Source organism: Ascaphus truei, chromosome 9 (genome assembly GCF_040206685.1).
Source record: "Ascaphus truei isolate aAscTru1 chromosome 9, aAscTru1.hap1, whole genome shotgun sequence".
NCBI classification, from domain to species: Eukaryota; Metazoa; Chordata; class Amphibia; order Anura; family Ascaphidae; genus Ascaphus; species Ascaphus truei.
This window is the reverse complement of record NC_134491.1, coordinates 65,592,158-65,618,125: the sequence shown is the minus strand read 5'-3', so window position 1 is coordinate 65,618,125 and position 25,968 is coordinate 65,592,158. Positions and strand designations below refer to the sequence as shown.

The window sequence follows — 25,968 nt, the reverse complement described above, 5'->3', positions numbered from 1 at the left end:
GAGATGCAGTAGGGAGGACTGAGGGGAAATCCCTTCCTCTGCAGGTGGGCGGGGTCTGAATCAGGGGGCGGGGCCCTGAGATGCAGTAGGGAGGACTGAGGGGAAATCCCTTCCTCTGCAGGTGGGCGGGGTCTGAATCAGGGGGCGGGGCCCTGAGATGCAGTAGGGAGGACTGAGGGGAAATCCCTTCCTCTGCAGAGCCTCCATAGGTGGGCGGGGCCTAGGTCAGAGGGCGTGGCCTCAAGTAGTGCAGTGTGGGGCTGGAACTGCAGCCCTAGAGACAGGCTGGGAAAGGCGAGAGGGAGAGGAAGGGTTAAATCATGGTGGTAAAAACAGACATGAAAGGGAAGAATACAGGAAGGGACACAAAGAGAACATAAAGTACAAGAGAGAAATACATAAGAGGGAAAAGACAGACATGAGAGGGGAGAAAAGAGAGAGAGAGAGAGAGACATGAGGGGGGAGAAAAGAGAGAGAGAGAGAGAGAGAGACACGAGGGGGGAGAAAAGAGAGAGAGAGAGAGAGACATGAGGGGGGAGAAAAGAGAGAGAGAGAGAGACATGAGGGGGGAGAAAAGAGAGAGAGAGAGAGAGAGAGAGAGACATGAGGGGGGAGAAAAGAGAGACAGAGAGAGAGAGAGAGGGGGAGAAAAGAGAGACAGAGAGAGAGAGAGAGAGAGAGAGACAGACAGAGAGAGACAGAGACAGAGAGAGAGAGAGACCTGAGGGCCCTGCATTTTTTTGGCTTGGGGTCCGCGCATGTCTAGCTGCGCCACTGCAAGGAATAATAAACGTGCAAACCTTGCCCCGCCATCACTGCTGCTAAGTAGAACTACCGTGTTGGTGCAGTGAAGGTGCAATCCATGGGGCATATGCATCAAGCTCCGGAACGGGATATCACAGCGGATCGGGCGTGAACGCCCATTTAAGTTGCACTTGATGCATGTGCCGCCATGTCTGAGCTTTAACTTGAATCCCATGTCGCCTTTCTTTATTACTACTAAGGCTCACTTTTTAATTGGGTTTGGGTTGTGACGGCCAAAGTCTCTCAACATGAACTGCATTACTAGGGGAAAAACAGCACCAGATTTATTACAGAAAGAAATCATTCCCCTGCTTTCTATTGGATTATTGAAAAAGTTCATAAGTGTGGGGCTGGTAATATGCTGAAGCCTGTGAGTTGTGTTAGGCGCAGTCCATGCTGGCTTAGACCGTGTGGGCGCGCACGACACTGGGAGGGGGCGCGAGTTGCGTGAGGAATCAGTTGAAATGGATTTCTCGACGCGACAGGCAGGTCACGTGACGTCACAGACCCGTCCCTAGGCATGCCCCAAGACAGCGCGTCTAGCATGTCCAAAAAACGCACCCTCTTCACGCGGGTGACGTCACGGACGTGCACGCCTCCGCCCGGACAAAGGCTGTATGGACGCAGCCTTAGAAAGCATAATCCTACTAAGAATACACTTTATATACACCCCACAAAAGAAAGAATATTATACACGATTATTATAATATACAAGACTATTATACACAATATAAATGCAATATAAAAGGGACTGCACATTTTAAACTGTATCTTCACAACCAACACTGGAATTCTGCACTACAAAATATCTCTAAAAATTACAATTTCAAGGTAGTTACTTAGCGAACAATTCTATGAAACGTCGAGAAAAAAAAATTAATTCCTGCCTATTTGGAGTTTTTCCCCATAATTCTTTCCAACACCAGTAGAGATCCGGCAAAACCAAAACAGGAATCATTTTTGGAACTGAAGCCAACACCAAAACACCAGTGACAGTGCCCGCCGTTAATTTTATCTCCATTACTGGTCATACAAGCCAAGCGTGTCTGGATATAAACGGAAACCCCATGCGCCCTACAAATAATTCACCAAAAAGGACAGAACCTAAAGATTCCCTCTGCTTCACCACGGCCTTTCCCTGAGGAACGCCATTTCACTGCACCCTTATCTGCAGCGGCACACAAGCACACATTTATTGCTGGAGGTGACAGCCCTGCTCAAACGCTGCAACCTTTGGTCCTATTGCAATATATTGGTCGGTGTGTCTGGACTACACGATTGTATTGGTGCTTCTTAGAGAGGCAATCCAAGCGGTTTTGTTTTTTTAACACAGGATTGAAACGGGGTCTTTGGAGCTGAACCCTATTAATCTCAGCTCTGGGGATCCCCTGCTTCTGGAGATAGCTCCGTAGGGCGTGGCGGTAGCTGCTCTGCTTGGCTAGCAGGGTTTTCATTATGGCGGCGTTTCAACGCTCCCGTCCCCTGCGGGTCAATACAAAGTCATGACATCATCAGCTTTGGCTTCCTAGTGACGCAGGAGGTTTAAACGTTAAGCCAGAGCGGCTACCAGCACCTGCTACTGAGTTAAATATCTCCGGAAGCAGGGGGTCTCCGGAGCTGAAATTAATGGGGGTTCAGCTCCGCGGACCCCCTACTTGAATCCTGTGTAAAAAAAACTAATTAAATTTAAAAAAAAAAACTTGGATTTCTCCTTTATGGCTACCGTTCAAGCAATAGCCTACGTGTTTTTTAATAAATCCGATCTGTATTATGAGAAAAAAGAAAATACTTTAAACATTTAAAAAAAAATTTAACGAAATGTTTAATGTATTCAAATGTAACAAGCATTTTTGTTCCTATAGCAACCATTTACAAAGTCACACCCCCTTCCAGTTCAGAAACAGCATCACCTTTTTAAGCCCTGCCCTCTCTAGCAGTGAACCAATTGAATCTAGTCATGATCGTCCTCAGAGAACTTTGGCTGTCAGTGCAGAAGAAGAGGGCCCAGGATGCATTTAGTGAACCCCGTGCCGAATCTTTCTCACATGTAATACAGTTGCTAAACTACAGGCAGGGATTCTGGGTATTGCAGTGCAGTGATTGATTACAGGAGAACGGATCAATCAGCAACTTAGATAATCACTTGTCAGTGTGTAGATTGTATTGATGCGCACACACACACACACACACACACACACACACACACACACACACACACACACCTTATAACGCTGTGCTTGGGGTCCAAAGAATCACATCGCGTTATAAGCGGGTCGCGTTAGAAATAATGTACAATTGTAAAGTATTTAAGACACCAATAATCGTGTTGTAAAGTATTCATACTGTAAATACAAAAATTGGGAGCCACGCTTGCATCGCATTATAAGTGGATTTGCGTTGTAACGGATCGCGCTATAACGGGGTTGAGCTGTATATATATATATTTTTTTTAAATGACAGCTTTAACCCCTGCACTGTCAGATGTGATGACCGCTCAGCATCACTGAAATAAACCCCCTCACACTTGGAACGGTGCCTGTGGGAGCTATTTCTACTTACTCCAAACCCTTTATAAAAAGTGCCCTACAGTACAATAATGACCATGCACTGCTGATGACCTCACGTCTGAGAGCAGTGTATAGTGGAGGGGTGGCAAACTCCAGTCCACTAACAGGCCAGGTATTAGGGATATCCTTAAAACCAGACCTGTTGGTGGCCCTTGAGGACGGGAGTTGGCCGCCCTTGTGTAGTTTGAGAGACATTTTGCAGGTCTGCCGGGTATTTCCATGGAATGTATGGTTTCCGTAACCTGGAGCTCAAAATGGCAAACCCTGTAACGTGATGAGGGGGGCACGGTTTGAGTCAGGGGTAGTGTTAGCTTTTGGGGGCTACAGTACCTATAGTCCTGGGCTGCCTGTCACACGTCTGTCCTCATAACGCTTTTTTTGTTTTCAATCTTTTTCTTTAAATAAACTGAATGCTCAGATAAGGGGGGGGGGGGGGGGGCCTTAGCCTTGTTTGTGGCTGATTGTTAAAAGTATACTCAGTTGGTTTAGATTCAACTTCATGTTTCAAATATAAATAGCTTGTGTGTGTCTGCACGACTTGCTCAGGTACCCACATTAGGCTCACCCCTTTCTCACATGTAATACAGTTGCTAAACTACAGGCAGGGATTCTGGGTAATGCAGTGCAAATAAACACACTGGGAGTTCATATGTAAAGGATAACATTGGGTGCAGTTCTGTAGCTCAAAGACTTCTCCAGATGTATCACAGGAAACTCCCACTGAAAACAGGAGGATTTTTTTCTGACACATCTTGTGCAATATTTCCCCCTAGATTTGCCTTAATATACATGCATACCGCGAGTGTGTAACATTTTAGCTTCTGGACTCTTTTAAATATGGATGTTTCCCTAGCACAGGAGTGGCCAACTCCAGTCCTCAAGGGCCACCAACAGGTCAGGTTTTAAGAATATCCCTGCTTCAGCACAGGTGATTCAATCTGTGGCTCAGTTAGAACGACTGAGCCACCTGTGCTGAAGCAGGGATATCGCCCATACCTAGCCCGTTGGTGGCCCTTGAGGACTGGAGTGGGCCACCCCTGCCCAAGAGCGTTCATTTGCTGCGTTACACAGCTGGTGCAGCAAAGCCTTGGCAAAGGAAGAAAATATAGGTCCAAACCCTTTAAAAGCACAATAAATACTGTATCACATCACATAATATCTAACGGCTCATTTTAAGGAATAAAAACCAGCGGTTCTGGAGGTCGCAATGGTTTGATCTGAATTCCTAGGCATTTCTGAGGAAAGTCACGATGGCTGCCATGTTTAAGGTGCCCCCCACAAAATAATTTCACGTCAGTGTTTCTCTGCAATTGAAAACTGGAAGGAGCATGTGATTATTCCACTGGAGTTTTCTGCACAGCCAGAGAGGCCAGCACCGAGGTCCCTCTGGCAGTGATGAGGTTAAGGTAAAGGGAAGGGCAGGTATGTTGTTTTTGATTAGTCAAGGTTTCTCGTCTGATAATTATCAACGAGACCGAGACCGGCTGCCCCACATTCTCTGGGCGCTCCGCCTTTGTTGCTGCAAGTTTCATTGAGACTTGGAAATGATTTCCCACATGCGAGATGCTACCAGCGGGCTTAGTGCCTTTAACATCCTCTGTGAACTTGGCAAAGCCTTGTATTAAATGTGGGCCTGTGTGTATCAGTATGTTTGTATGTGTATCGGAGTGTACTATGCGCGCATCAGTGTGTCTGTCTATCGGTATGTCTGTATGTGTATTAGTGGGTACAATACTGTATGTGGATCAGTATATCTCTATGTGTACCAGTGTGTTCTATATGTATCAATGTGTCTGTGTGTGTATTAGTGTGTACTATGTGTCTGTATGTGTACAGTATTAGTGTGTACTGTGTGTGGATCAGTGTGTCTGTATGTGTATTAGTGTGTTTGTGTATGTATCAGTATATCTCTATGTGTACTTAATGTATTAGTGTCTCCCTGTGTGTTTGTATTAGTGTGTACTATGTGTCTGTATGCGTATTAGTGTGTACTGTGTGTGTATCAGTGTGTCTATATGTGTATTAGTGTGTACTGTATGTGGATCAGTATGTCTCTATGTGTACCATGTCTATCAGTGTGTCTGTATGTTTATTAGTGTGTACTATATGTGTATTAGTGTGTACGATACAGTATGTGTATTAGTGTGTACTATATGTGTATTAGTGTGTACTATGCAGTATGTGTAACCCCCCGTATCCGGCTCTAGAGGCGATCACATCAGATTGACTACCTACATTGGCAGTGCTGGGAGTCTCAGGCCTTTGCAGGGTGCTGGGTAAGTGCAGGCTGGGCGCGGATAATAGAATATAACAAGGATGGGTGACGGGAACTTTGATATACAAAAAGTGCTTTATCCGACCGTGACGGTGAAGGGGTTAACCAGGCTCACTAATAAAGGTTCAACCCACTTGGTTACCCCTGATCCGTGTGTTGGGGTCCTAGAGTGTCAGCTTTGGACCCAGAAGTCCTAAATGCATTATTGTGACTGTGTGCAAATGATGCGACAATAATTGTGTGTGTTTTTGCCTTTCCTGGGATCGGGAGATTTCTAGGCTGTAAGCTTCAGAGCATGTTGTATCCTTTTCAATAGCAAGAACAATTGAGGGCATTTACAACTGGCGCTTACTTAGGTTAGGGCATGTTTCCTAACTAAAAACAACAAACGGTGACAGGACACATCTTAATACACTTGACTATACACAAACCTATTTACAGGACTCACAATGAGGACCCCTGTCAGAACTCTGAAGAACATGTTTCTAGAACATAGGGTAGAGCTATATATACCCTCTATAGTCCATATAGTGACATCACTGGTCACAAGACATACAGGGGAGGGTGATACCGGAGTGAGCCCACCCAGTTAACCCGATAAGGCTTCTAACCCATTACATACGCCTATAATATATATTATCTCTAACTATGCATGCAATGTATTGTATATAATGTATACCCTGTTCACTTATGTAACTATGTATTCTAAACATATATTATTTGTCATCTTAACTCTATGCCCAGGACATGCTTCAAAACGAGAGGTAACTCTCAATGTATTACTTCCTGGTAACACATTTTATAAATAAATAATTACAGTATTCTGAATTATTAGTCCCCAGAGAGGGGGTTACATGTACATCACTGTGTACTCTGTGTATCGGGGTGTCTGTCTGTATATTACTGTGTACTATGTATGTATAAGTGTGCAATAATGAATTTGAGCATTAGTTAAAGAGCATCAGATGCTGGCCATTAAAGGCCAGCCGGTATAAATGGCAGAGGGCACCATTTCCACAACTGTGCTTTCAGAATATTTGCCTATTTTCTCTGTCTGTATGCTCACACTGGAAAGTATGGCTGACACCAGTGTTTCTCAATCGGGGTTCCATGGGATCAAAAGGGTCCCTGATCTCCGAGAGCAGGGACACAGCAGAGCAGTTGCGAGGGGGCGGGTCAGTTTCCTCCATCCTGATTGGCTGCATTACCCAGGGGCAGGGCCAGTCAAAGCAGGAAGTAGCATGGGCAGGTGAAGAGTGTCTGTCTGTCTTTGACTGTCCCATGTGCGTGTAGCTGTTTGCACTATTGTAGAGCTGCCTCAGCAACTAAGGCCAGGTGTGCAGTGGCTGCTGCGGCGTGCGTGCCACACACCACAGCACAGCCTTCTATAGGGCAGGCCCCAGTGGCCGTGTGTGTGGGCGCGCGATAACGCGTACGCTGGCAGGGAAGACAACAATTTAGTCTTCCCATGCCGCAACGCGATCATCTGGTCGGCGGGCAGTGAATGGAAGGGCAGATATGCCACGTCATGGCCCTCCCCCCGCATCCCATCGCTCCCCTACAGACTGCAGATCGTGGCTTTTATCTGTGCAAGGCCGCCAGGTATAAATGCAGGAGAGATCGCTTACACCAACCCACGGAAGCAAAGCTGTTAAGTCACCATTCTGCTCCCCAGAGGTGCGCCCCACAATGCCTGGCGATGTGCCACACAAAGCATTATGGGATGCGATCTCAGAGAGCAGAGTGGTGACTGACTCCTGGGGCATGGGGGAAGATGGGGTGCACTTGTGCCTGTTATGTGCAGAAATTAATTTGTTCCCAGGCATCTGTTCCCCTTTTTGGGTAACATCATATTATCAGACCCTGCAACATTTTGCAAACAACAAGTACCACTGTAGTTAGACCATATTTGTTCCGGTAAAAACTGGGACAAATGTTACCGTCTGCGCATGTGTGTACGGCAAGTGCCGACTGCGCATACACGTAGAGCGCTTGACGACTTTGCATGTGTGAATGGCGTTTGCCGGCTGCTCGTGCACATGCGCGATCGGAGCTTGGCGGTCGTGCATGAGCGACTGGCAAACACTGATCGCGCACGAATGGACAGGGGGATAGAAAACCAGGACAGCACCCCAAAAAGTCAGGACAGAGGCCTAAAAAACAAGACCGTCCCGGCTATCTGGTCACCTTACATGTAGTTCCTCTACTCGTGCTGAATGGAGGTACTTCCAAGCAGTCCCCATATAGGTCCCTGTAGACGGACGTTCACAGAGGTACACAATTGGAGACTTTATAAGGTGAAATTATAATAGGCTTTATTGTGCCTTTTTCTTTTCATCAGGAAATCATCCAAACACAGGGGGGGAACAAAGCTTCTATTCACTTGGGAGTATCTCTAGTGAAAATACCATGCAATTAATTCACAACTCCCTAAGTCAAGCATGTCTCGCAGCCCCAAAACATATACACTGGCGACACACTTTATTCGAGCTCGGCTAGTCCCACGAATTCGGGTATACCCGGGTGTATTGAGGTTTGTGACTGTTTTCTGCCCGAGTGCATTGAGTTATTTTCCGGCAGGGATTGAAGCATTTTATTCCCGCTGGCTGCAATACTGCACAGTACATGTATATATACTGCATTACAATTCATGAATTTATGCCATCTGGTAGAGACGCGAAGCATTGCAGCCTATTAAATCCTAATCATTATCATTTAACAGATCAGCCGCCCGTCAGCCAGGCATGAACCCAGGCTGGGAAGGCAAACGCAACGGGGCTTGTCAGAGGTGAGGAGCGGCGCATTCCAGGTATCTGCCAGGTACATACTGGGTATTTGCTCGAATAAAGTGTGTCGGTGCAGTAGCATGAAATAAGCAGATATAAGCAGTCTCTTAAGAATAAAAGTCTTATCTGTTCCTTGGAGGGAAAATCTTCTCTGGTTCAGCTCCCTTCCCTCAGGGTGTGTCAGCATTCAGGTTCAGAAGTTTTCTCTGTGTCTTCTAAGCAGCTCTGCTGTTTCTTCTGGCAGGGCTTAAGACTGTTGAGAGTCAAAGACAATCTCTGCTCTCTCCCAAGTTCAGCTCTCAGTCAGAGCTAAGGAGTTACTTCCTGTCTCAAAGGCAGGCTTTTTCTACCACCTCTAATCAGGCAGGTGGTGTTAGTTAATTTGCTACCAGCAGTTAACCACCACACTGCTGGATTAGAGGCACATTTGTGAACAGGGATAAGTCCCCTGTTACATACCTCCCCTGTTTGTGGGAAGCTCGGGCTTACCACGGCCAAAGCCCATCCTTCCACTCTCATTTGAGATCTTTCTGTGACTTGAATGAGAGTGGATGGAGGAAAAGAACCCTCTGTCCCGCTGGGATTGGAGCCCTTTCTCCAGTTTATTTTTGTCTCCGCCCGAAGGTGCTTGAAATCAGCACTCCTCAGTCGCTCGAGGAGGACTTTTTCTACGTAAAGTCTTTTTATCGCGTGCGCGGTCATGAGATTTCTGTTGCGTCGGGCACTCCTCTTTTTGTAGACAAAGTGTATGGCAACAGTTATAGAGCAGTTAGGACTAGCCCTTAGAGTTTTCTGCTCTTGAAGCGGTCTTTCTGCAGTTTCTCCACACCACGGAGTCGCCAGTTCAGCTTCTTTGGGACTGAGTTGCACCTCCACCTCCTTTTCCAGAGAACGTCCTATTTTTTCAGCTTCCTCAGCTAAGGATTCTTCTGGCTTTGATTCTGCACTCCTACCTCTGTTTGTTGCCTATTGGGCAGCTGTAGGTTTGGCTAGTGCTTTCTTAGGTGGCTCAAACTTCGTAAATTTGTTTTGAAGTTGCGTGGAGTCCCCAACCCTCACTGTACCCTTGTCCTCACGGGCATTAGTTACTGTGGGATACTGGTGCTTGGGCAGAGCCAATACCTTTTTCCGTATTGGAGGAATCTGTAAGTTACTGGCCTGCAGAGTCTCAACCTGTTTGAGTGCGTCTTGCAAGTCTCTTCTTAGGGAATCTATCTGCGCACTTTGCTTCCCCTGAGTCTGTATCAGAGTCTCCTTCATATTCTGGAGCTCTGTAATTTTTGCCGTCAAGGTTGCCGCTGCGTCTGTTTTCTCCTTGGTGTACTGACTCAAGGGAATGGAACAGCCTCTCTGTCTCTTCAGCTCTTGCTCCAGTTTCTGAGCCTTCTCATGCTCCCTCTCATACAGAGTCACCTGGTATCGAAGCTCCGCTTCCAATGATGCTCTGAAGACATGCAGCGTGGCCTTTAGCTCCTCATACTGCTCTGTGGGGACGAACTGGGTATTCAGACGTTCCTGCAGCGCTTGTACCTCTTTAGCAGCCTGCAGTTTTTCTTCCTGTAGCGTTTGCTGCTTCTCCTCAGCATACTGGAGGTGTGTACGCAGACCTTGCAGTTGGTTCTGCAGTCGGTGCTCTGCTTCAAACTTTTCCTTGACTTCTTCTGTCAACTGAAAATTTTCTTCTTTCAGTTTTATGTTTTCTCTTTTTAATCTTGAATTTTCTCTTTTTTCAGTCTCTGTATTCTTCAGGGCTTCTTTGCAGTCCTCCTTCCATTTACGCACATCTGCTTTGAGAATGACACTCTCCTGGCGTGAGACTTCCTTCTCTAGGTTGAGGGTCTGAAGCTCCTTCTGAGAGACTTTGAGATCTGTATCAAGATTACCAATAGTTTCTTCAGCAATGTCCAGCTCCTCAGTGAGACTGTGTAGTTCCTTTCTGGAAACATCGAGGTCTATGCGGCAGCTGTTGGTCTCATGATGTGAAGCATCAAGCTCTATACGAAGAGTGTGAACCTCTTGCTGGAAGACTGTCATCTGCTTCAGTGCCTCCTCATACTTCCGCTTTAGCGTAGCCACCATTTTAACCGATTGGCTCTGCTTTTCATCCATGGAGGAAATAGTAGCCTTTGCAGTATCTAGCTCAGTCTTGAGAGCCTCCAATTCGGTCTTGGCCGCAGAGTAAATTGCGAGCACAGTCTTCTGTAGCTCAGCATTATTTTTTCTCTCCCTTTCCAATTCTTCACAGAGCAGATCACAGTCATGCCTGGCAATTTTCAGGGCATCTTCAGGGCTGGTCAAGGGATCGTCACTCACTGGTTCCGGCTCCGCTTCCCTGGGATGACTGGTTGAGGGTTCCTCACTGTTGGCACCGGACAGACACTTCTTTGGGGTACACGACTTCTGCCTTGGGCCCTCTGGATATTCGGTTAACCGCAGGACGAATTCTCCATTTTCTCTAGGCCGCAGGGTAACTCGGTCCCCCTTTTCCTCCACAGGATCTGCGGACGTGTCTGTTCCTTCCACGGTAAGTGAAGAACTGCCTTTCTTTTTCCACCTTTTTGATTTGGATGACACCGTCCGTTCAGGGATATTGGGGTCTCCATCTTCATTTGAAATTTTAGCGGCTTCATTATATATGCCAGGCTTTTCTTGCAGTTGCATTAGCTGACAGAAATATTGGGTGATCTGCTTCTCCCGCTGTGTCTCCTGCTGATCATATTCGTCAAAGGGAGCGGTCTTTTCTGTTCGTGCCGGGGTTCAGGCACCCCCACCATTCTTGGGGTGTTTTGTGGGTGTGACTCGGTTCGGGTTCCCCGTAAGAGATGTCTTCCTCTTTATTGGACTGGAAGGGCCACTCTTCCGTGGGGTAGGGTTCATTACAGGAACGCTGCATCTTGTCCTCCATTTTTAGGCTGTCAGGTGTAATTTTCTTCCTGATCTCAGGAGGCACTATTGCAGCTGTTGCCACTGTATTTGCTAGAACCCCCAATTGTGGTAGTCCTACAGATGGCCATATTTTGCTTGTAGAGGTCGTAGCTCTCACAGGCATCTCTGTAGACTTTTCTTTCTTGGGAATTTTATTTTTTATTTTTTTCAATATCAGCAGTTCTGTGCATGCATTTTCTCTTATCAGGTATACAAGATGTGCAGTTGCTAGGTAAAAAAGTCTATTTGCTCTACACCATTTACTTGCTAGGTGCAATCTCTCTGCTCCAGCAACAGAATTTGGTTTTCTGCCTGAGTTCAGTAATTTTCAGTCTCATCTTTGGGTATTATGGCATTCACACTTCACACTTTGGGTGTCTGTTTTTGCTCCCAGGATATATATAGGCAGACTTTTTTTACTTGCAGAAAAAAAACATTCTTTCATTCCCGGCAGGGTGACTCAACACTCAGCATTTGTTTGCTAAAAATTCCCCTGCTTCAGCACAGTCTTGTATCAATTTCCACACTTTTCTGCATATACTCCATTCACAGCTGGTAGCCCTATGCGGTGTGGCAACCTTTATTTGCAAAATCAGAACCACTCGTGGGTCACCATCTGTATTCACTGCTTCAGCAAAACTTTGGAAAACAACAAACACTTATCCCTTTTTAAGGGCTGACTCACTTCTTGAACCCTGACTATGGCTGGAAGGCAAAACCCCTATTTCAATGACCATATTACACTTTGTGATAGGCAAAATAAGGTTTAGCTACTTCAGCAATCTCTTCTGGGTTTTTGTAAGTTTCAGTGCAGTGTGTATCCCTTTAACTCTGATCTCTGCTGCATGAGGGTTTTTTTTTTTTTTCAGACTGTTTGTAGGCCAAAAAGCATAACAAAAAAATTCACATAAAAATTTCCGGTCCTTTTTAACGTCAAAGACACCTCTTGTCCCACCTTGGACACCAAATGTAGACGGACGTTCACAGAGGTACACAATTGGAGACTTTATAAGGTGAAATTATAATAGGCTTTATTGTGCCTTTTTCTTTTCATCATCAGGAAATCATCCAAACACAGGGGGGGTGGGGAACAAAGCTTCTATTCACTTGGGAGTATCTCTAGTGAAAATACCATGCAATTAATTCACAACTCCCTAAGTCAAGCATGTCTCGCAGCCCCAAAACATATAGCATGAAATAAGCAGATATAAGCAGTCTCTTAAGAATAAAAGTCTTATCTGTTCCTTGGAGGGAAAATCTTCTCTGGTTCAGCTCCCTTCCCTCAGGGTGTGTCAGCATTCAGGTTCAGAAGTTTTCTCTGTGTCTTCTAAGCAGCTCTGCTGTTTCTTCTGGCAGGGCTTAAGACTGTTGAGAGTCAAAGACAATCTCTGCTCTCTCTCCCAAGTTCAGCTCTCAGTCAGAGCTAAGGAGTTACTTCCCGTCTCAAAGGCAGGCTTTTTCTACCACCTCTAATCAGGCAGGTGGTGTTAGTTAATTTGCTACCAGCAGTTAACCACCACACTGCTGGATTAGAGGCACATTTGTGAACAGGGATAAGTCCCCTGTTACAGTCCCCTAACCCAGAGGTGCTTAACTCCAGTCCTCAAGCACCCCCAACATGTCAGGTTTTCAGGATATGCCTGCTTCAGCACAGGTTGCTCAATCAGTCCCTGCTTCAGCACAGGTGGCTCAATCAGAAGCTCAGTCTTTGACTGAGCCCCCTGTGCTGAAGCTGGGATATCCTGAAAACCTGACCTGTTATGGGGTACTGAGAACTGGAGTTGAGCACCCCTGCCCTAACCTATGCAGCTTATCACACACAAAAACCTTTCTGTTTAATACGTACAGCTGGTCGTACAGGAGTCGAAAACATGCATTGCACCTGTTAAATCGGCGCAGTTTGAGGGCATGGGGTGAGCCCTGGTTTAACGCAGCTTTGTGGATCGAGCCTTTAGATCTCTTGTGTAACAAGCCGAGCCGATCCCACAAATCATTTCTTCAGCTCGCGCTTTGCAGCGTTTGCTGGAAAGAGTCTTTTGTTCCATAATAAGAATGGGGAAGGAAACGCAGGCCCTGGAAGTGGGAGCAGCACAGGCTGCCTTTTCAAAGAATAACAGGAAGCTGCTGAAGAGATGAGAAGTGGCAGAGGCACTTTCCAAAGCCTCATGCAACTTATAGCCGGGTGGCAATCACGTGAAAACAGTCAGATATGCAACACCTTCACTTTAAGCCACTTCTGCGACAGCACAATTATCATAGCCGCCATATTTAATTGGCCCAAGAGAAAATGTTTTAACAGCAATATATATCCAATAAAGAATATCACATGTGAGCACATTCACATGTCTCAGACAGGTCTGCAACCCTGCCTTTCAACCATTATCACCTAGCATACAGTGCTCCCACTGCAGCAAGGGATTCTGGGAAAGGACATGCAAATGAGCACACAATGTGTCACCCTTTTGCCTGGAATATCCATTCACATGGAGCCCATTTAAGTAAATGCATCGCTGTTCACACAGCTTTTGAGCCCAGCATGGGACTAGCAAAGCAAGTCAAACCACTCACAGACATGTTTCAACCTTGATTGATATCATCAGTGTGAGGTTGGTTTATACTGGCTTTGCAATATTTCTAGGCTGGGTAGGTTTACCATATACATTTTTAGTTATGGTGAGTGAAAAAGGCAACAAAAAACCTCCACCGTTAGCATGTGTGTGCTCATTTGCATGTCATTTCCCAGAATCCCTTGCCAAGACACGGAAGTAGAGGACGGTCTACTCTTCTGTTCGCAGCATCAATTCCGACGGGGTCACACTACCATGAAGTGTTGGATGGGACTGTGGCCCTCTGGTGCCATTGATGGGGTGGTGGGGGAGGAAGAGGGGGGCACCAGCGCTCAAAAGTGATAATATGGAGGGAAACGGCCATGATTCTGATACACACTTAAACCTGGGTGGAACAAGAGCGATTAGAGAAAAACTGCAGTTTAAAAAATAAATCAATAATTTTTTTTTTCAATTCCTAAAAAATGGGCCCAGAACTGGCAGTGAAAACACTGTATGCCAAGAGATAATGGGGAAAGGCAGGGAGGCAGCTCTGCCTGAGACATGTGAATGTGATCACAAGTGGTATTGAAATTAAAAATAAAATAAACAAAGGTTGGTATTCTACTTTAAGGGTATCGCATGGAGCGCACTGTCACAATAGATCATATTGGGGGGAACTGCCCCTTTAAGAGTTATCGGCGGCAGCCGAGCACAGAGAATGCCATGCCTGATCCTACAGGATCTGGGAATGGGCTGGCAGCCAGGGCGATGTGAAAGGCGTTCTGTGCCTGCAAATGTCATTGCAGCCGGCACAAGGGAGGCCTTTATGATACAAGACATAGTAAACAGGAAGAGAGGCTGGAAGAAGGGGGCCTGGGAGAGTTCAGCGAGAGAGAGAGGGGTAGCAGAAATCCAGATATCACTCGTCAAGCGGCTGCAAATGGCTTCTGTTTAACATCTCGGTTTGCCGCACGTGGCAAAGCCTTCAACGGCCGAGACTTGAAGGATACAGGTCTCACTGCACGGTATCAACATTTTATACGAAAACCGCGACACAACGATAGGACCGCTGACATACCGTGTATCTGTGATGATATGCAAAGGTCAATTACTCCTAGGACAGGTCAGGTTTTAAGGATATCCCTGCTTCAGCACAGGTGGCTCAGTCAAAGACGCAAAGATTGAAAAAAAAAACCTCAAAAAAAAAATGATTGAATGAATACTTATGCACGTGTCAACTCGCAATGTAAATTCTAGTGCCTGAGGTAAAGCGATTTGCCAAAGCTCACCAGGAGAGCGACACCGTGGCTTAAACCAGCTTCACCCACTTCAAAGACCATGATGTTCCCACTCGATCTGTCCTCTCCCCTATGTGTGATGCAGGCCGTTTTGAAGCCATGCAGTGCAGGAATGTCTTGTGCATGTGAAGTAAGGTGCCTGGGACACAGGGCCCCAGTTTGGCGGATCTGCCGTCTAGTGTGGAGTGCAAGGGAAAGTGTGACAAAGGCGTCTCGGCTGTGCTGAACTGGGCTTTGTGGCTTTTCCTGGCGGTTTGTCACTTCTTCTGCCGGCCACAGCTCCAGATGCTGATGAAGTCACCAGCTAACATACTAAACACTTCCTATTCTGTTCCTGATTGCGTCTCTCTTTACATTTCCCAGCCCGCCTGCTTTGGCAGGGGCGACTTTTGAAGACCAGAGCTAGAAGCAGCCTTATGAACGAGACATTGGCCGCTTCAGTAGAGGAGAGGTTAAAAAGGCATCACTCATTATTTTGCATTTTTTCCCTTTGTACAAATGACCTTTGCGGCTGCTCTCTCTCCCATCACGGTGACGGTCTTAAAAACCGCACTATTACGAATGAGAACTGCTTCATAACTGTCCCAGTTTGCGTTTTACTAGGAAGGCTTTTTGGGTCACATTTGCAAAACTGCTAAACACGAGGGTTTATGGAATAAATATGATCAATGGTAAGAAGTGCGTACGTACGTATGTATGTGTGTATGTATATAACAAATATATATATATATATATATATATAAATCAAAAATATATCACTTGTGAGCACATTCAAATGTCTCAGACAGGTCTGCAACCCTGCCTTCACCCATTATCTCCTAGCATACAATGCTTCCACTGCAGCAACGAAAAGGAATTCTGGGTAATGACATGCAAATGAGTACACAGTATATATATATATTCCCTGAAGAAGGTAACGGTCTGGATACTTGGTGCTCTATGGAATAAACTCACTTTATTATTTTCCAACAACTTTTGTCAGTGCTGGTATTTAGTGTATGTTTCATGCACTTACCCCCCCCCCCCCCTTACCGCATCTACCAGTTTACCTGGAAGCTAGCCCGCAAAGGCAGTTTTTTCAGGAGAGTGCAGTAATTATTTAACGTGTGTGTGTGTGTGTGTGTGTGTGTGTGTGTGTGTGTGTGTGTGTGTGTGTGTGTGTGTGTGTGTGTGTGTGTGTGTGTGTGTGTGTGTGTGTGTGTGTGTGTGTGTGTGTTTCCCAGACTCGAGGTTGTAAATAATTAAGTTGTATCATGACACTTGTGTAGATCCAGCCAGAAATGGGGCTGCATTAAACTGAAGGTAGCTGAGGAATTTTCAGAGCTGACTATCAAACCATCTTCTTGAGCCTGTAACTAAGGAAGGGAAGTTTATCCACAAGGACAGCCGTAGAAATTGCCAAGTGAATACTGACTGAGGACCGCTGTGCCTTATCACAGCACAGGACGAAAACAAACTCAATTTTTAACAAGTGGATTTAAATATTTACTGCTCTGAGCCCTTATTAAGGCATTTAAATCGGCTCGGAGGTTTAATCTTGGCACACAAGACCTTCCACTTCTTGCTAAACAGCTCAGCGTTTGGCTTTGGTTCTACAAATCGTCTATAATAGGAAGTCAAATCCTTAAATAGCGTGTGGAGAACATGTGGATGGGTCAGTGTCATCCGGACATAGATCCAAGACTCCTCCAATAAAGCTGCAGACCAAGCAATATCCTAGTAGTGTTTTTTTTTTTTTTAAATAAATCAGTTGTGTACTATGAAAAAATACTTGTAGCATTTTTTTAAAAAAACATTCTTAATTAAATTTTTAATATATTATAATGTAGCAAGCATTTTTTGCTTCTATACCAACAATTTACAAAGTCACATCCTCTTTCTCTTCTGAAACAGGCTCTGCCACAAACCTTTTTGAGCTCTGCCCTCTCTAGCAGTGCAACAAATGTATCTAGTGACTGCCTGGTCACATGATCTTCTCTACAGAACTTTGGTCCTCTTCTGCTGCACTGACAGCCATTTAGTGAACCACCGAGCCGAATCTTTGCTGATCGGTCACAGGAGAACGGCTCGATCTACAACTTAGCTAATCATTGTGTGGATTGTACTGATGCACATATTAAAGGGGGGGGGGGGAGGGAACAAAACAAAAACAAAAAAACTGCAGCTTGGACTGCTGCTTTAAGGAGAAAAAAAGGGCACAGTGATGTCACAGAACTTAACGATGCTGTCCCACATAAGGGAAAGGAGGGATGTGATTGAAACGTTCAAATATATAAAAAGTACAGGAGGGAAACATATTTCGGAGATAGAGATGTGTTAGAAGTTGAACAAGAAGCTGGAGGCCGAAGGAAGTGAAAGGGCTAATTCAATAACGCAATTCAAACATGCTTGGCATAGACATATGGCTATCGTAAATAAGAAAGGATACCAAGGATCAAATAGGGTCTGAGGATATATAGCAGATGGCAAAAAAATGGGTAGATATGATGGGCCAAGTAAGTGGTTCTTTTCTGCTGTCCAATTCTATATTTCTCTGTTAATCCAAAAGGTACCACAATTTTAGTTGCTAAAACCTCACCTAAAGCACAAGTTAGCGTTTTATAGCAGGGCGTCATTAAAATAGAGAAGAGATGGGGAACTGGAGGTGTGCAAAAACGTATCCGGAACTTAAGAATGTTGCGTTCCTACAGTCAAGACGGTGGAACGCAACATACACACTTTGGAGAAGCGAGAGGTGAATATGATGGAAATGTTCAAATACATTAAGGGTATCAATAAGGTGCCGGAACAAATAATGTTACTCCTAGAGTGCTAGAACAAGGAGGTCAAGCTCTGAAGCTGGAGGCTGGGAGGCTCAGGAAAAATGTGACAAAGTACTTTTACCAAAAGAGCAGTGGATGCGTGGAGCAACCTCTCAGCAGAGGTGGTGGAGATTAATAAAGTTAAATTCATTATAATGTAGGATAGAGTAAGAGATCAAATGATATCTGATACTTTACAGCAGTTTTGAGGAATGGGTTATTATGTGCCAGGAGAACACCCAAAGTATAAGGCAGGGACAGCAATGATAATGAAAACAAGTGATTAAAGGAATGTCATGATCCATAAAGTAACTGTTGTCTATTGGAGATAGAACTTTGCTCTGCTACACTGTAAAGACAGACACGTGTGTAAAAACATGTTCAGTGTGTGACATCCCAGAGCAAAGTCAATGAGACCAGAGGTGGACTGAGAACTTCAGTGTGTGACATCCCAGAGCAAAGTCAATGAGACCAGAGGTGGACTGAGAACTTCAGTGTGTGACATCCCAGAGCAAAGCCAACGAGACCAGAGGCGGACTGAGAACTTCAGTGTGTGACATCCCACAGCAAAGTCAACGAGACCAGAGGCGGACTGAGAACTTCAGTGTGTGACATCCCAGAGCAAAGCCAACGAGACCAGAGGCGGACTGAGAACTTCAGTGTGTGACATCCCAGAGCAAAGCCAATGAGACCAGAGGCGGACTGAGAACTTCAGTGTGTGACATCCCAGAGCAAAGCCAACGAGACCAGAGGCGGACTGAGAACTTCAGTGTGTGACATCCCAGAGCAAAGCCAACGAGACCAGAGGCGGACTGAGAACTTCAGTGTGTGACATCCCAGAGCAAAGCCAACGAGACCAGAGGCGGACTGAGAACTTCAGTGTGTGACATCCCAGAGCAAAGCCAACGAGACCAGAGGCGGACTGAGAACTTCAGTGTGTGACATCCCAGAGCAAAGCCAACGAGACCAGAGGCGGACTGAGAACTTCAGTCTGTGTCATTTCTGAATGGACCTTTCTTAGCGTGATTAACAAATCTGATACTTATGGCTTAAAGCAGCAATACGGTTATCATAAAAAAAAAAAAAAATAATATATATATATATTTTTTTATTACAGGATTGAAGCAGCAGATCTTCCAGAGCTGACATGTTAATTTCAGCTCAGGGAGACCCCCTTCTTCCAGAGGTACTTACCTCCGTAGAGGGTGCCGGTATCTCTGTGGAGTTTAAATGTCCCGGTCACGTGGGCCTCCGGATGATGTCACCGCTTCCTATTGACCAATGTGACATTTAAATGCCGCCATTCGGCACACAGTTTATGAGACTGCAGAGATACCAGCACCCCATACGGAGGCCCCCCTGCTTCAATCCTGAAATTTAAAAAATGAATAATAATTTAAAAAGAAAAGTGAAACCCATATTGCTGCTTTAATTAACCTTTTCGCTCCCAGAACGGTTGGCAACACTTAACACAACACATAAACCAATTCTCGCAAGACATTTCAAATAGATTGAAATAAAACCACAACAGTTGTCTTCCTAAAACGCAAGACTGCCTGCCCCTGAAACATCTTACCCTCTTCAAACACTCAGAACCTGCAGTGTTGGTGGTGTTTGGGAAGGAGGGGTTGGTATCCCTACTTTTTATTTAGTTACAAACCTAAGAGATAATCTGATTTTGAAAAGATAAGTGATCTGCTTAAAAAAATTAACCTCTCCAGCTATGTTATTACAGTGCAAATCTATCACCAGCCATGTTATCTTAAGAACTCAAACCTTTTGCTGAAAAGGATTAGACTCTTGAATTTGAAAACCGCAATGCTACTTTTTTTTTAATGCACATTCTCACTGGTTATTAGTGTGTGTTAGAGGGAAGCAGGGGTGAGAACCATAGAAATGTAACCTTTAGAACGTTTGAAATTGAATGTGAGGCGATTTCTCCCCCCCCAATTTTTGTATGACTGGAACATTCTAACAGCGGAGTGAAGCGATAGGTCAGAGTATCCATGACAACTGTCTCCACCAATCAGAGTACTTCCAGCTCGGAAGTTCCATTCATACTGCACCTTTTTCGGGAGCAATTAAAGGATCTGATTTTTTGCCATACATAGAAATATGCAAATTGACAGCGGATAAGACCCACTTGGTCCTCCCTTTCTGCCCATTTTACTACCTCTGGCCTCATTTTATCTTTAGCTTCTTTCAAATTTAGGATCATTTTATGTATATATCCCAAGCATTTGAATTCCCATATAATTATTATAATTATTTTTTAATTACCACCTCTGTTGGGAGGCTAACTTGTAAAAGTTTTATTAATGGAACAACCTATCAACAGAGCTATTCTATGTATAAAAGAAAGCCACGGATCGAATAGGGTGACGTTTCACAACAGGCAGGAAAATGGGCCTAGTGGTTCTTATCTGCCGTCAAATTCTAAGTTTCTCTGTAACTTTCTAAGTCTTTGTCTTTCCGGAGATACAGCTTCCAGAACTGATCACAGGACTGTAGATGGAGTCTTGGCAATAATATATACAGTATATATATATATACACATATATCATACCTTTATCGCCTCGATAACTAGGTCTCTTGCCTCCAGCTCCCCTTCAAGGATGCTCAGCAGCGTCAGCAGTTCTGGTTTGCTGAGGTTTTCTAGATTCATCGTGTTCCCCTGAACAAAGGAAGTACAGGTCAGACAAATGGAAGAAGCGATGAGCTCACAAACCAGAATCAAAGAGCAATGAAGGAAAAGGAACTTCATTCTTTGGATGGAAAGTTACAGCTGTGTTGTGCCATTATTGTCTGAACTGTGTAAACTGTTTAATGCAGCAGGCAAAAGCCCTAGATCAGGGGTGACCAACTCCAGTCCTCAAGACCAACAGGTCAGGGTTTATTGGTATCCTGAAGCAGGGATATTCTGTAAGCCTGACCTGTTAGTGGCCCTTGAGGACTGGAAGTTGGCCACCCATGCTCTAGGGCACAGGTGCGCAAACTCTTCTCCCTGCGCCACTATGTGACCCCGCGGCGTCATTTGATGCATTTAATTTAAATTGCCTTAGAGGAAGCGTGGGGCCTCTGTAACCGCTGTGCCCCTCCCCCCAGAAAATCTTGGGCCCCCCGGTTTGCACACCCCTGTTCTAGGGTCTCCATGTAATAAAATCGATGGGAAGTTAAAGCCACACACCCACTGGGTGCTCATTTGCATGGCACTACCCCGAATACCTGTATGACGTAACAATGGGGTGAATGCAGCGGGTTTGGGGACCTGTGGAAGCCATGCAGCTACACTTATACAGCAGGTATTACATATTTACAGTATTTTGTATTGTGGAGGGTTTTCCCACCATACCTACATCTAAAGGGCATCCAAAGGGTTAATCGAGCCTTTAAGCTTAAAAAGGGGTTAAACCCAGAGAAAGATACAAATACAGTATAAAGATTGAGTAATGCTTTTGTGATGCTTTGCTTTCTTCCCTTTTTGTGAAATATTTGGGGGGTTTTTTCTTGAGAGAAATTTTTTTTCCCAAAGTGACAAAACACCATTTCATTCCAATATATAAGCAGCGGGACAATATAAAAGAAAACAGTCTGTGCGCAGCATGAAAGAGGTTTGTTAAAAGGCTAGTCGCTCAAACTTTTATGTTTACAATTAAAAAAAAAAAAAAAAACTCCATTAAACCAACCAAAGAAAGGTTGAGCAGTGCTCATTCAAAGGGATAAAAGCGAATGTAAAAGCAAAGCAGTCCTATACAATGGATTTAAAGAAAATATCCGTTTACCACAAGCTGAAAAAAAACTGGAAAAAGAAAACGTTTTTTTTTCCCTTCCTTTCTTTCTATTCATTTGCCATAAGCCCCGGAGTTAAATTATTAACGCTGCACATCTGTGAGGAGTTAGGGGAAACCGTTGGTACAAGCCGAGGCATAAGAATAGCAACCCTTTCAAATGTTCTGGAGAACTCGGACGGCCAGACAGAAATGCTTTGTGTGGCAAATGAAAGTCCATCAAAATAATTGTTTTCGGAAAAATTAATGCGACCAGCTCTCGTTTTATTTTGTCTTGACATCTTCAGGAGACTCGAGTTTGCCGCGTTAATTTTTACGGAAAGGATTTAATTTTGCTCAGTGAAGGGGTTAACGCAGGACATGTTCCAAAATCTATCTGCGGGGGGTCTGCATAGAAAGGTAGAGATTCTGTATTTTTGTTCACAGCTGGGCCAAAACGTAGGAAGAGGCTTGTTCATTAGGTTCCTTCATTTTGACGGAGATCGTTAGCCAGTAAAGTCTACGGGACAGACCCGGCAGACATTTTGCCGCTGAAACAAACGACGGACGGAAAATTTAATTTATAAATATGTGCATCATATCTTCTCTCTGACTCTAATTCATCCTACTGACACTTGTCAAATTGCTTTGATACCTAGATGTTTCAGCCCAAACCTCAAAAGCTACATTCAACAATGTATCTGAATTAAAAATGCATTTTTAAATTATCGATGACACAATGCAGACCAAAGCAAACAATCTAATTTAGAGACAAATGGGGCATATTTACTAAGTTGTGCTATTCTGCAAGTCCAATTACGGCACAAGAAGATACCTTATGGCCAAGGCGTCTTCCGGGGAAGGAAGGTATCTCTTGAAGAAGCTTAGTATGGGCCGATTGATATCTTCAGTGTATAAAACCTTATTTGATGTATTCACAAAATTCCCATTTATAAATGAAAGGATTTCAGCTCCTCCCATTTTCACTGTCCAACTATGACATCACTGAAGATCAAACCAATCAGCAATGTCCCTTTAATCCTTAAAGCTGCAGTGCCACTCTCTTTGACAGTACCACTCTCTTTGACTGTAGTTTTGGTTAACCACATTCTGTTAGCAGTCATGGGGTTAAATTCAGAACTTCCCCTTGTCCCTAATAATTTAAATTACCCTTAATGGCACCTTTTTTTTTTTTTCTAAAGCAGGAATGTCACTTTTTAATTATTAATTTTATTTAAAAACAGTAATACGTTTAGTAACACACAGGTTAGAGCAGGAGTGGCCAACTCCAGTCCTCCAGGGCCACCAACAGGTCAGGTTTTAAGGATATCCCTGCTTCAGCACACTGAGCTACTTGTGCTGAATCAGGGATATCCTTAAAACCTGACCTGTTGGTGGCCCTGGAGGCCTGGAGTTGGCCGCTCCTGGGTAAGAGTACATTGATTCACCCCGTATAAGAATTGTACGTTCTATGGAAATCTCTCTGGGTTCAGCAGGGAAGGCGATTAGGATGCAGACTTTAACAGGAACAATAGGTGTCAAACATTAAGAAAAGAGTCCCATATTTTTTCAGATGCACCTATTTTGGAAATAAACAGAGATTTTTAACAGTATACAGTACTTCTACGTGCTCTTATATAGCAATGTATGCAGCCACCTCTGGGGTGCACTTCTTGGAGAAAGGCCAAGTGTTAAATTGTGTTGATACACAAATAAACGAATTTATTAATTTCTGGTTAATTCAGTGATCAGCGTTGTGATGGTATTAGGTGTTACCACTACGATTTTATTTTTACACTACTTATTTTTTTAGTTTACAGATTTACAATTCCACTTATATTTGAAAGAAAAGGGGGATTTATTTGAGAAAGTCTCTTCCTCCCAAAGTGACCCGCGTCAATGTAGATTTCTGTTTCCTTTAAAGCAGAAACAGGATACAGGCATACCCCGGTTTAAGGACATTCACTTTAAGTACATTTTCGCTTTATATACGTTCTTTATATACGTACAGCATCCGACTGCTGCATGCGAACAACGCATTATTTGCCATGAAGAAAATGCAAGAGAGAACGTGCCATAATGTAAAATCTCTACTGAGTATTGTTACGAGGGAGCAGGGTCTGGTAACCGAGTGAAAGAACTGCTCGAATCGGCTCCACCAATGTGTTTTGAGGATAGTTTCCTAGGAGATTATAAATATATATAATAATGTGCAATGCTGGGTTACGTAGTGACAAAAGCGCTGAATGCAACATTGCTCGCAGGTCCCTTCTGTCAGCCCTGGGGATTAAAGCTGCGGTTTAAGATACTTGACAGCTGAGCAAATGCAGGCGTGACGAGTGTACCTTTGTTGATATACATTGGGAAACTCTGCCAGCAAAAACTATCTGGCAGGGAAAGGGTTAGGCCGGTTCCTTGCTCAGAAAGCAATGCAATGTGATACTGTATGTATTGTAACAAGGAGCAATATGTTGAAGCCATTTTTTAGGAGCACTCCTAAAAATAGGATTGAGGCAGGGGATCTCCGCAGCTGAACTGCATTAATTTCAGCTACAGGGACCCCCTGCTTGCCGAGATACTTAACTCAGGAGGGCGTTCTGGTATCTCTGCTGTTTAAATCACATGGGCCAATAGGAAGCTGCAAAGAATGATGTCACGGCTTTCTATTGGCCCACAGGATGCGAGACATTTAAGGCCGCCATTTCTATAGCCCCAACAAGCCCTGTCTGGGCTGCTACTAGCACCCCCCTTCCGAGGTAAATATCTCAGAAAGCAGGGGTTGCCCGGAGCTGAAATGAACGCGGTTCGGCTCTGGAGACCCCTTGCTTTAAACCTAGGTAAAAAAACAGTGTCATCTGGAGTGCTTCAAGTTACAGGCATACCCCGCATTAACGTACGCAGTGGGACCGGAGAACGTATATAAAGCGAAAATGTACTTAAAGTGAATGTCCTTAAACCGGGGTATGCCTGTATCCTGTTTCTGCTTTAAAGGAAACAGAAATCTACATTGACGCGGGTCACTTTGGGAGGAAGAGACTTTCTCAAATAAATCCCCCTTTTCTTTCAAATATAAGTGGAATTGTAAATCTGTAAACTAAAAAAATAAGTAGTGTAAAAATAAAATCGTAGTGGTAACACCTAATACCATCACAACGCTGATCACTGAATTAACCAGAAATTAATAAATTCGTTTATTTGTGTATCAACACAATTTAACACTTGGCCTTTCTCCAAGAAGTGCACCCCAGAGGTGGCTGCATACATTGCTATATAAGAGCACGTAGAAGTACTGTATACTGTTAAAAATCTCTGTTTATTTCCAAAATAGGTGCATCTGAAAAAATATGGGACTCTTTTCTTAATGTTTGACACCTATTGTTCCTGTTAAAGTCTGCATCCTAATCGCCTTCCCTGCTGAACCCAGAGAGATTTCCATAGAACGTACAATTCTTATACGGGGTGAATCAATGTACTCTTACCCAGGAGCGGCCAACTCCAGGCCTCCAGGGCCACCAACAGGTCAGGTTTTAAGGATATCCCTGATTCAGCACAAGTAGCTCAGTGTGCTGAAGCAGGGATATCCTTAAAACCTGACCTGTTGGTGGCCCTGGAGGACTGGAGTTGGCCACTCCTGCTCTAACCTGTGTGTTACTAAACGTATTACTGTTTTTAAATAAAATTAATATTTAAAAAGTGACATTCCTGCTTTAGAAAAAAAAAAAAAAAAGGTGCCATTAAGGGTAATTTAAATTATTAGGGACAAGGGGAAGTTCTGAATTTAACCCCATGACTGCTAACAGAATGTGGTTAACCAAAACTACAGTCCATGAATTAAACATATTCATATGAGCGCCTCTTTCATTCACCAGTGGTGCGCAACCTTTTCTTAGCCACGACGCTCCCCACCCCTGCCACCCCCCCCCAGCCCCGAAAACAGAGGATTAACTATGGGAGGGTCCCTGCTTTCGATTGGGACCCCCGCAGCGTTAAACTTCCACTACAGCAGCAGCCTCGGTGTCTCTGCGACTCCCTCCGTGACTCCCTAACTGCTCCGTGACTCCCTCCGTGACTCCCTAACTGCTCCGTGACTCCCTAACTGCTCCGTGACTCCCTCCGTGACTCCCTAACTGCTCCGTGACTCCCTCCGTGACTCCCTAACTGCTCCGTGACTCCCTCCGTGACTCCCTAACTGCTCC

General features: G+C 44.6%; 1 protein-coding gene across 2 annotated transcripts in view; it reads right to left on the bottom strand.

Annotated features, from left to right (window-relative positions):
- The window catches only part of CTTNBP2NL (CTTNBP2 N-terminal like), a 69,448-nt gene that overhangs the window by 18,126 nt on the left and 25,354 nt on the right, over nucleotides 1-25,968 (bottom strand). For both annotated transcript variants that reach the window (XM_075615270.1, XM_075615271.1), the window contains exon 2: nucleotides 20,572-20,679. In XM_075615270.1, the coding sequence (XP_075471385.1) occupies nucleotides 20,572-20,670 (99 nt within the window). In that variant the 5' untranslated portion in view covers nucleotides 20,671-20,679. The remainder of the gene's footprint in view (nucleotides 1-20,571; nucleotides 20,680-25,968) is intronic.